Raw genomic sequence first — 11,922 nt, 5'->3', positions numbered from 1 at the left:
ATTTATAAAAAATCTTAACTTTTTTTTTTTTTTTTTGGTAAAACAGATTTAAAATCATTTTTAAAAATGATTTAATTTCTCATTTACTTTAAAAACAATATCATACTAGTTTTTAGATTCACCTAAAATTAGGTAGAATTTTTAATTAATATTTGGTTTTCAATTTTATATTTTAAAAAGAATAATTTATTTATATATTTATCTATTTCTCACTGTTCACGATCTTTAAGCTGGTTGATTTTCTTGGATAATCGGCCTTTTGATTTATTGATTTTCTTGGATAATCGGCTTTTTGATTTATTGATCTTCTCGGCCTTTGAGCTTGTTGATCTTTTTAGAGAATTAGTGTTCGCATGGGGCTTTCGGGGAACTTGTTTCGTGGAGTTGAACTTGAGTTGGTGTTGATGTTAATTTGTTGCGATGTAATTCGATCTCTAGTACCTGATCATTTGATTCTCTCTCGGTTGAATGCGTATGCTTGATATGAGGAAGCGAAGTGCGTGATGATCTTGGAGTTGAAGTCTTGGAAGAATGTATGTATCTCCGAAAAACTTTAGTCTTCAGGTGTGGTTGGCTTCAGGAGTCAGAGAGTCTTCTGGTTGTTAAGATAATCCTCTTTAGGCCATCTGGAATGTAGAATCTCTGACTTACTTGGAGTATTCTTTAGGCCTGTTGATCATTTTGGATCGGCCTATGAGCTTTTCCTTGAGTTTGAGGAGATTGAATCTTCAACGCATGGGTTGTGAAGATAGTCAGTTTGTTGAAATCTTATTATCTTCAAACCTTCAAACTTAAACTTGAGAATAAAAGTGTTTTAGTCTTCGGAACTTTGGGAAGCTTTAGCCTTCAACACCTGAGAGCTTGAAAGCGTTGATTTTCAAGAATTAGGAGCTTCAGTATTTAACTTAAATCTTCAGAGCTTTAATATGCCTTCTAGATTTGAAGACTTCTAGATTTGAAGGAGTCGTGTTTTCAGTCCTCAGAGCTTTGGAATTTTAGATTTTCACTTTTGACCTTTAATTCTTCCAACCTCTCCCAAATGAAGAGATAAGACTCTATTTATAGAGGTTTCTCATAGCCCTTACATGGGCTTAGACCTAATTACTTTATTGGGCTTAAATTGGGCTTGGGCTAAAGTTGGGCTTGAGCCCATTTTTCGTTGGACCGAAATATTGGGCTTGAGCTTAATTTTTAAGTTAGCCCAAACTTTCACTATGCTTTTGAATTGGGTTTGGTCCAAGCGATTTAATTACTTGGTCCAATCCAACTTATAATTTTTCCAACAAACTTGGGCTTTCATTGATGATGTAAAAATTGGTGATTCGCCAAAATTTCTCATTCTATACTCACCTAATAAAATATATTTTCTATTTACCATGAGTTAAATGCATCATTTTTTAAAAAAGTATACTATATTAATTTTAAAAGAATAAAGCTATTTTTCTTAATACTTAAAAATTAATCTATCACAAATAAAATTTATCATATTAAATAAGTATTTAAAAATTTAAATTACGAAAAAAAAAAAGTTGATTATAAATCTATTTTAGATAACTGTTTTTTTTTTTTGTATTTATTTACCAAACACTATAACTTATTTTTTCAAACTAAAATTTATCAACAATATTTAATTGTTTTTAGAGTTGATTTTTCTAAAAACAAAGTGGGTAACAATTATCTTAAAAGCCACCGTGAGCCCAAATGAAGTCTAGGTGGTTCAAAACAATCCACCCAAGAAACGACGACGTCGTATCGCCTGCTACTTTTCTTTCTCGAATGTCCTTTTGGCCTCAGGAGATATATTACGTGGGGCCTTGTCATTCGCTTTACAGGACCAGCCTATCATACTGCGAAGCACCGGATTGCATTCTCTTTGGCTCAGGCAACAAGCAAAGATTTGCAGGAAGATCGAAGAAGTGTTTGTGTAGCGCCAGATTTGTCCTTCCATAGTTCTACCTCTTCAACGATGGTGCTCGAGGTGTATTTCTTCTTTCAATTTCTGTTTTTCCTTTTCAGATATTTGATTTGCTTACAGTCGCCGAGTTTTCATTCCCTAAATTTGAGGATTTCGTGATCTTCTTGCTTTTGTTATCTCAAGTTAGGGTTTTACTAATTTGAGTTTCGTTGTCTGGATTGACGCAGGCGACGATGATCTGTATTGACAACTCCGAATGGATGCGGAATGGCGATTATGCTCCGTCAAGATTTCAAGCTCAAGCAGATGCCATCAATCTTATTTGTGGAGCCAAGACGCAGGTAACTGATCTTGAATCCGTTTCTTGATTTCTTCTAGTTGGCGGGAGTCTCTAGAAATGAAGAAGTCTCTGCATTATTGTGCAATGGGGATTCTGTTGCATTTTCTCATTTTTGTCATCTGAACATCGCACATGTTGGCTGCTCACTCCCTCTGTAGCTCATGATTTGGGATCCAATTTTGTAGTGTGTCTGGTTATGAGAATACATTCAGATAATTGCTCTGTTTGAAAAAATTTGTTAGAAGGAGTGTTATAGGAGGCTTTTTGTATTAGGAATTTGATTCTAGTGACAAGTCTATATGTTTCTGCATTGATTGATTCTAGTGACTAGTCTCTATATGTTTCTGCATTGCTTGTTATTCTGAGTCGTGAATGAACATGTTTATGCTCTGACAGTCTAATCCAGAGAATACGGTTGGGGTTCTCACAATGGCGGGAAAAGGTGTTCGTGTGCTGGTCACTCCTACCACTGACCTTGGCAAGATACTGGCATGCATGCACGGTTAGTTTCTGGACTGAAAAGCACTATATCGTTAGATAGAAATTTCTTACTTCGTATTGCTTTGTTCTATATATTAGTTTTAGTCCATCAAGATATATTTTAAGCCATCGAAACTATGTCCTAATCTTTAAATCTAGGTTTGGAGATAGGTGGTGAGATAAATCTCGCAGCTGGCATCCAGGTGGCTCAGTTGGCTCTTAAGCATCGTCAGAACAAAAAGCAGCAACAAAGGATTATAGTATTTGTTGGCAGGTATGTGCTTTAAAAACCTTTTTCTACCAGCAATACGGTACTCTAGTAAAATATTTTAAGGAGTTTTTGAGGTTTGCACCAACACGCTCCCCTTGAGAATGCAAATTTGGTTACAAGGCTTAAGCCTAGGGTGTTTATGCTTAGGTTAGATTTGGTCGATGATGTTTGAACTTGAAGTTCATATTATGTAATAATCCTTGCCGATTAATGAACCCCACTCGAGACTGTAATGATTGAACTCTGCTGGCTCCAGTAATTTGGGCTATCACCCCAAATACAAATTCTCCTAATTCTCCTATCCAAATGCGTGAATAATTTCTTTTTTAAAATAAATTCTGTAGTATCAAGATGAAAACTGATGAGCTAATGATTTTCCTAAAACTGTCAGCAACCACGTAGATTTGATATCCACATTAATATTTAATACCATGAGACGTAATTTGAAGTGAATCAACTTCCCTGTTTCAGAGCAGCATGTGTGTTCCTCAATCTCATTCACAAGTTCTCTCAGAATGGAAAATTCTCAACCAGCCACTAAAAGTTTAATTAATATAATATTTTGTAAAAATCTTTATGCAATCTGATTCTGGAATTTATTATACTCATCAATTTTTTCTTGTGTATATAAAAAAGACTAGTGTCAACTAACCTACAACCGTCATGTTCAGTTCAGTGCTTAGTGCTCGGTAAATTTGGTGAAGGAATGCTACTCACATTCAAATGATAAATCTTAATCAGCCAATATGGATACATGGAAATCTAAATTAAATTGCATCTTTTCTGTGGCCTCCAATAAGGGTAATATTCAAGGAAAGACTTTAAGTACTTGGGGTTATTTCCCTTCTTAAACTGGCTTATGAAGGTTTGGAGAAATTAAGATCCTAGCTAAGATGAACTTTGATAATCCACTTTTAGCTTTTGAAAACAAAGGTTTCAATACATTGTAATTTATCACTAAATGTCTGATGCAGTCCTGTCAAACATGAGAAAAAGTCACTGGAGATGATTGGAAGGAAATTGAAGAAGAACAATGTGGCCCTTGACATTGTTGATTTTGGTGAAGAAGATGATGGCAAACCTGAGAAACTGGAAAGTCTTCTGGCAGCTGTAAACAGTAATGACACCAGCCACATTGTTCATGTTCCTGCTGGTCCAAATGTGCTCTCTGACGTACTCATCAGGTTGGCTTTTGACTCCGTTCTATTTCAAGATCTTTTGTACTTTGTGTCATAACAATTTATATCCTCATTTTAAGTTCCCTTTATTTGATTTCAGTACTCCTATCTTTACTGGAGACGGGGAAGGTGGAAGTGGTTTTGCAGCAGCAGCTGCGGCTGCAGCTGCTGGTGGCGTATCTGGTTTTGATTTTGGGGTTGATCCCAACTTAGATCCTGAACTTGCCCTTGCTCTTAGAGTTTCAATGGAAGAGGAGAGGGCCAGACAAGAGGCAGCTGCGAAAAAGGCTGCAGAGGAGAATACAAAGCAAGAAAAAGGAACTGAGCAGCCATCTGGCTCACAGGATGCAACTATGACTGAGCGCCCTGGTCTTGCGACTTCTGATGCCGAAAACAAGGCAGCTGATTTAATGGTCAGTGTTGCTTGGGTTTTAGAAAATTGTATTGTATTACCGCATATATATATATATATATATATCATTTATCATCATCGTCATCTATGAAGCATGAACACTCCATTTTAGGCCGAAAGTCCATGTCGGACATGGACACATTCAGACATGCTCGGGACATGTGTCTGACAGGCAGATTTACTTGTCCTATATTTCTTTATTTATTTTTAATTTCAGACACGTGGGTACTCGTTTGGGACACTTCATGGTCTAACATTTTGTGTTGGACCCAAATTTAAAGTCCAAATCAATTATATGTCAAACTAAGATTAAAAAAAAACAAAACAAAACAAAAGGAAAGCCCATTCTTTTAACCAAAGATTGAAAAAAAAAAAAAAAAAAAAAAAACATAAACGTAAAAAAGTGAAGTTACAAACCTGAACGTTTCATCTCTTATAATTGTAATTAATTTTTTTAAAGTGGAGTGCATTTAGTATTTTATGTTAGATGTATATAGTCTTAAAAAAGTTAATAATAAAAAGTGTATCCAAACGTGTTCATGTCCCAGTTCTTTTTCTTTTCTTTTCCATTTTTTTTTTTTGAAATTGGTGCATTGCCTTGTCTTGTCTTTCTCCATGTCTCATGTCTCGTGTCTCGTGTCCATGCTTCTTAGATTATTATTATTTATTTGGGCTAGACTGCTCTTTTAAAATCTAACCGTTCGGAGTAATATGATTTTAAACTTTAGCCTCTGGACAGATTGATCCTTTTTCTCTATTCCAATTTGAATATCTTTGATTCTTTGTTACCTTTTGTGACCCGTAATTGGCTGAAAGGCAAAAACAATTCTTATTATTTGAGTTGATTCTGGATTATAGGATGATGAGAATGCACTGCTACAGCAAGCCCTTGCTATGTCAATGGATCCTTCTGCTACCAGTGACACACGAGGCATTGACATACGAGACATTGACATGTCAGAAGCAGCATCAGACGATCCTGAGTTGGCACTTGGTAAGTTTTGCTGTTTCACGTTTTCCCATTTTTTAGGCTTTCATGACTGACAAGTACATACGTCTGTTTTCTCTCCATATAGCGCTATTTTTTTTTTTTTTTTTAATTATTGGAATTTCTAGAGAAAACTCCTCAAAACATTACTGGAACATCCTATAGATTGCATGAAATTGCTAATTTTCAAGATGCGTTGGTGATTAATAACAAACAAGGGGCTATAGTTATCCATTATGATAGTTGACCGTTAAGTAGTACAAACATTTGAGTTTGGCTAACTTGCCCGTTTTCAAGAGTGGCATTTGTTAGCAAAATGGACAATTAGACATTGTACAACGTGAATGTGGGTCTAACGTTTGTTAGACATATATTTTACACTTACTAAACATGCTAAATCTACACAATAGTAATTTGAGAGAACAATAAAAGCACACCATACCATGCTCATTTTTTAAGCACGACTATGAGTTCTCTTCTGGTATAAAAATGATATACATTTTAAAAAATGTATCTTAATGGACATGTCATCGCGGCGTTCGTGGCCTAGATTTTCTAAAAATGACGTGTCACTGTATCCATGTATCCATGTTGTGTGGTATCCATATTCGTGATTCTTAGGATGATAGGTTAGACTTGATAAATATTTTTTTATTCATGTCCCTACAAAGCAATCTATCTGATAGTTGGCTTGCAGCTCTTCAGTTGTCTGTGCAGGAAGGCTCCAGTGATTCGACAAGCCAGACAGATATGAGTAAATTGTTGGCCGATCAGTCTTTTGTGTCTTCTATTCTTGCTTCAGTATGTTTACACAGTTTCAGCTTTTCTCCCCCACTTTTCTTTTCTACAGTGAAAAATTTAAGCTTCTCATTGTGGTTTTTCTGCTTCTAAGTGAAATACTAATAAAAATTCTTTTGCAGCTTCCCGGCGTAGATCCAAATGATCCTTCTGTAAAAGATTTGCTTGCTTCCATGCAAAGCCAAGCCGAGGTGAGTCGTGTAATCTTCTGAAAAGATAACTGTTGTTGGCCAAGGGCATGGTAAAGTACTTGGGCCTGTTTTATAATATTTGGCTTTTTGTTTTTTATTTTTTAAAATTAAGATTATAAATATTGTCTCTTCCTCTAAGTTTCTTTGTCATGTTATCCACTTTTTACTAATGTTTTAAAAAACCAACTCAATTTTGAAAAAAAAAAACACAAAACTAGAGACAAAATGATTACCCAAAGATCCTCAAATGGTTGTAAAACGGGTCGAAATGGGGTTATTAGTTAACATCCATAACGTGTTATAGTACTAGACTATCGTTTTTTTGAGGATTTTCATTTTCTTCGACTATATATATTAAGGTATTTAACCAAAACTTTTTTGCAATAACTAGTCACATCACATTGATGACATGGATACGTGAATTTAAATGCAGAATATTTTTACACATGCTACATTCTTTGGGTGCAGGATAAGAAAGACGAAGACAAATCATCAAAGGAAGACGAGAAATGAGGCATTTCGAGCTCGATTTCCAGCCAGAATTTACAGATGTGTAGGAAGATGATTATTATCAAATTCCTCACTGTTCTCACCGGTTTCCAAATTGTTATCTTTTGATGGTAAAATATATGGTATCAGCAGTGTGCCTTCCTCCATTCTGGATCTTCATATCTTATCTTCTTCCTCGTCAGACAAAGGTCGTACAAATCCTTCATTATCAGAGGGGAGAGCCAGTAGCTTCAGAACATTACTTTCTTTTTCACTTGTCACTTCCTCGTTCAACACATTCTGTTTATTCAATGAAAATGATATGTTTGTCCTTTTCCGAATCAACTAAAAGAAAGAAAATAGGTTAAACTATAACTTTGAAGCTTGGGGTTTCTGTTTATTTGGTATTGGGGTCCTTTCCTCCTTTGATCTAAGGTGTTTATTTCCTTCATGACTGAAAAACATAAATTTCATGTTTTATTTAACTCCTTATACTATAAATCCCACATGACATTTTAGGTTACACAATTCTACTTCTCTCAAACTACTTCTCTCATCACTTTCTTAATAAATAATTAAACTTAGAGGTAATATTTAATTTTGGCTCTCACCAGGGAGAGAACAGATTTTACGCAAGGTTGACGATTTTAAATATAATGAAATGAGCTAATTTATTTATAAATAGAGTAAAATGTCACTATTTAGATAAATATAATTGATAGACTACAATATTTTGTTATATTTAAAGATGTTATCATTTAAAATAGTTATTCAAATAAATATGCATTTTAAAATGTTACAAGCCTTACAAAGAAAATAAGAGTCTTGGAGGTCATTAACCCATTTGTTTTCAACTGGATCTTCCTCAGGTCCAATAACTCTTTGGTTCATCTCACTCTCATAAAGCTTCATTAGATCTTCAGGTACATCTTTCATCAGAATCAAATACTGATACATCAAGGACTTTCTTGTTAAACAGATTTGCAGCTCGAACCACCATCAAATCTTGGAAGCCTGCATTTGCTGCCACCATCAAATCCCCACGGACTATGAGTGCCTCCCCGACATCCACCTTTTCTCACAAAAAAGTTGAATAATCAGTACCTTACTCAGACCGTGAGGTTATATATAATATAAAATACAATTAAAGAATAAGTCTAATATATGTTATTTTTCAAATACATATTAAATATTCGTTACGAAGTAAAATTCTCTATTCTTTTTTCTTTTCTTTTCAGACGTTACTTTCTTTGGAATTGGACACTGCAACCGGGTGTTCTTATCTTAAGATTAGTAACGATGAGAGTGCCTTCCCAATTTGTTTTTGTTATCTTCTTCCATTCAAATCAAACAAAACATAATAATAAATTATTTTCTTGGCTATCTTGAAAATGACTTTTAGTTAATTTTAAATTTCTACAAGGGAAATAGACGATAAATTTGTTAAGAAATATTAGCAATGATCCTGTATACATAACTCAACCATGTTTTTTATTTTATAATTACCTAGTATCTGTCAGTTTGATTCATTTGGGGGACTCTGATAAAGCTGACATTAACCACTAATTATCTTTATCTTTGACAATATTCGAATTGGTAGAACCAATACGATACATTGTCAAACGAAATATAGTTAACTCAGGAAAAAGTTTTACTATATTCTAAAAATTGTTGGAACAATGAATTTGATGGAATATGTGGTTCAAAATTTTGAAAATCATGGTAGTGAGAATTCTCATCCCATCGACTATCAAAGAGGAGTCTAATATGTTGTAAACTCATAGCAAAAGCAGTAGCTCGTTAAAGAAACCACGACAAAACCTAAATTGATGAACACTGTACAAAAGTTATGGCCATTTTTTTACTGATATTTCTTTTTTCAAATCGTTAAAATAATAGTAAAATTAATTTATTAAGAATATGAGAAATATACAACTAATTTATTAAGAATGTATATAAAAAATTATGAAAAATAATTCAAAAATTTGAATAAAATTGAATAAGTATAAACCAATGAAAAATCATTCAAAGATTTGAATAAAATATATTGATAAAATAAAATTTAATAATATATGGGTATTTAAAATATAATTTGGTAGAAAAATCTGGATATTTAACTAAGGTGGAATTGATTCAAGGAGTAGTTAAACAAAATCTAAAATAATAATAAAATATGGAGATTATGTTAATTACATGAGCAAAATTAGGAATGCAGTTGTTAATATCAACGATTATTCTGTATACATAACTCGACCGGTTTTTTATTCTACAATTACTAGTATTTGTAGTTTCATCAACAACCAGACAAGGACAAATAAGGGATTTAGGAATTTGTGACCATGAGTTGCCATAAATCTTATTCCGATGCGGTTTTGCCATTTTTCAAAACGAAACATTAGATTTTGCCCTACACTCCAATTCCCCTAAATTAAACCCATTTTTGGCTCAACTGGACTTTAGCCCAAATTATAATATCAAATTGGACCAAATTAATTTTATTCAATCCAATGGTCATGTTGAAAGCATGTGGCATCATTCAATTCATCAATTTATGTCTTACTTCAATTTAGAACATCTGTCAACTTCTAATTAGTTTCAAATTCAATTATTTGGAATTTCATCATTACTTTAGTAAATGACGTGACAATTTGCGATTAGTCTAAAATTTTTCATTCAACAATTTAATATAAATTTTTTATTATATATATTTTTTATAATATTCGATCATTTTAGTATTTAAGTTTAATGTTAAAAGTTTGTTTTATTAGTTTTTTTAATATTTTTATTTGTTTTTGTTTGTAATTAAGTTTGATAATTAGTAAAATAATTAGTAATGTATTGTGTTTTTTTATAATAAATTTTTTTTATTTAAAAATTTTTGTTTTTTTGTTTTTTTTTTGTTATTGAATACAAAATTATTAATTTGAGTGAATTTTTATTATATACATTTATTGTGATAAATTGTTTTAGTATTTAAGTGTGAGGTTCAAAGTTTTTTTTTTTTTTTTTAATATTTTAAATATATATTTTTAATATTTTTGTTAGTTTTTGTTTATATTTAAGTTTGATAATTAGTAAAATAATTAGTAACGTATTGTCTGTTTTTTTTTTTTTTTTTTTTAGAAAATAGCCGACAAATGTTTGTTGTTTACAAATGATAAATAGTAACAATTTGTTAAAATGGTAGGGATGACACTTGGTGTAGATATGAGAGCAAATCGGTTAGAAATAGTATATAAACATCCTAATCTAATACCATCAGTATGTCATTCCCTTTTCCTAATGAACAAACAATGAACTTGATGTTCTCAATCGCGATATCACTCTCGAATTTAGTGCATTTATATGTTAATATGAGTATGGTGGGATTGGATATAAACTTGAATGCACAACCTTTTAGTCCGTTTGAAGATCTGATTTAATTTATTGACCCCGATCCTGAATAAGTTGCATCATTTTGTGATTATAAAGACATGAAACAGTCAATACAAGGATTTTAAAATAGAAATAGACGATGAATTCGAGGAGTTAGATTTTGAAGGTCGTGAACAGGAGTTATCTTTAGATACATTCAATGATTTGGATGCAATAGATAACATTCTACAACACGTCCCAATTGTATCCCCTGTGCCTGTTGACAATACCCAATTGCGTAAGGAGATGATTTTTCAAAACAAATAAATGCTACAACATGTCGTCCCAATTGTAACCCTTGTGCCTGTTGACAATACCCAATTGCGTAAGGGGATGATTTGTCAAAATAAAGAAATGCTATAACATGCAGACATGTGTTTTCCTATTAATTGTCATGCACCATATGAGGTTGTAGAATCGACACCAATGATTTGAGTAATTAATTCGAAAAAGTGGGAACAAAGGTTGCAAATGGAGACTTCATGCAACAAAGAAAAAATCGCATGGCTTGTTTGAGATCACTAAGTATGTTGAGCAACATACATGTTTTTACTCAGAACTTAGTAAAAGTCATGTGCAGTTAGATTCTTCGATGATTGCACTAGAGTTTTGTGATGCCATAAGAGAAAAACCACCCATTAGTGTGACACAATTATAGTCCGACATAAAAACAAAATTTGGATATCTATCATGTTCCTTACTCAGGGTGTGGGGAGGGCAAAAGAAATGTGTTGGGTAAAGTGTTTGGTGACTGAGACAAGTCATACAAATTATTGTCTAGGTGGCTGGTATATGGTTAAGCAAACCATTCCCGGAACGCGTGTGGATGGAGAGTAAAGGAAACACCAACTGAAGAACATAACATCCTCACTTCTGTATTTTGGACATTTGGTCCTTGTATAAAAGCTTTTAATAGACATCGGTAGATGATTCAAATAGACGGTACCCACCTGTATGGAAAATATCGAGGAAAGTTACTGATTGCTACATTAGTTAATTCAAACGAGCATTTTCTTCCTCTTGCAACTCATGAGAATGGTTCTTGAAACATTTGAGAGAACTTGTTACACACAAAGAAGTGTGTTTAATTTCAGATCGACATGCTGACATTATCAAGTAGTGAACAATCCAAAAAATAATTGGATGGGACCAAACTGTTACCATCGATTCTGCTTACGACATATTGTTAGCAACTTCAACAAAAAATACAAATCCAATACATTAAAGAATTCTGTTTATCGTGCCACATGTCAATTCTAAATTCAAAAGTTTAATAAAGCTATTGAGGACATCAAAGGAATAAATTGGAGTTGTATGATTTATATATATATATATAACATTGGTATTGAGCAATGGACTCAACCACACAATGGAGGGTCCAGGTACGGGTGAATGACGAAAAAATTTATCTGAGAGCATAAATGAGGTCCTTAAAGAAGCTCGAAT

General features: G+C 33.1%; 1 protein-coding gene across 1 annotated transcript; it reads left to right on the top strand.

Moving 5' to 3' along the window:
* Nucleotides 1–1,818: 1,818 nt before the first annotated feature.
* LOC120074602 (26S proteasome non-ATPase regulatory subunit 4 homolog) lies at nt 1,819–7,585 on the top strand. The gene is made up of 10 exons (XM_039027768.1): nt 1,819–1,978; nt 2,143–2,256; nt 2,652–2,757; nt 2,895–3,009; nt 3,981–4,190; nt 4,285–4,597; nt 5,455–5,590; nt 6,282–6,385; nt 6,505–6,573; nt 7,042–7,585. Exons 1-10 carry the CDS (start codon nt 1,967–1,969, stop codon nt 7,084–7,086), a joined length of 1,224 nt encoding a protein of 407 aa, XP_038883696.1. The 5' UTR covers nt 1,819–1,966; the 3' UTR covers nt 7,087–7,585.
* The last annotated feature ends 4,337 nt before the right edge of the window (nt 7,586–11,922 follow it).

Source organism: Benincasa hispida, chromosome 3 (assembly GCF_009727055.1).
Source record: "Benincasa hispida cultivar B227 chromosome 3, ASM972705v1, whole genome shotgun sequence".
Taxonomy (NCBI): Eukaryota; Viridiplantae; Streptophyta; class Magnoliopsida; order Cucurbitales; family Cucurbitaceae; genus Benincasa; species Benincasa hispida.
The sequence above is the reverse complement of the archived record's forward strand: the minus strand, read 5'-3'. Positions and strand labels throughout refer to the sequence as shown.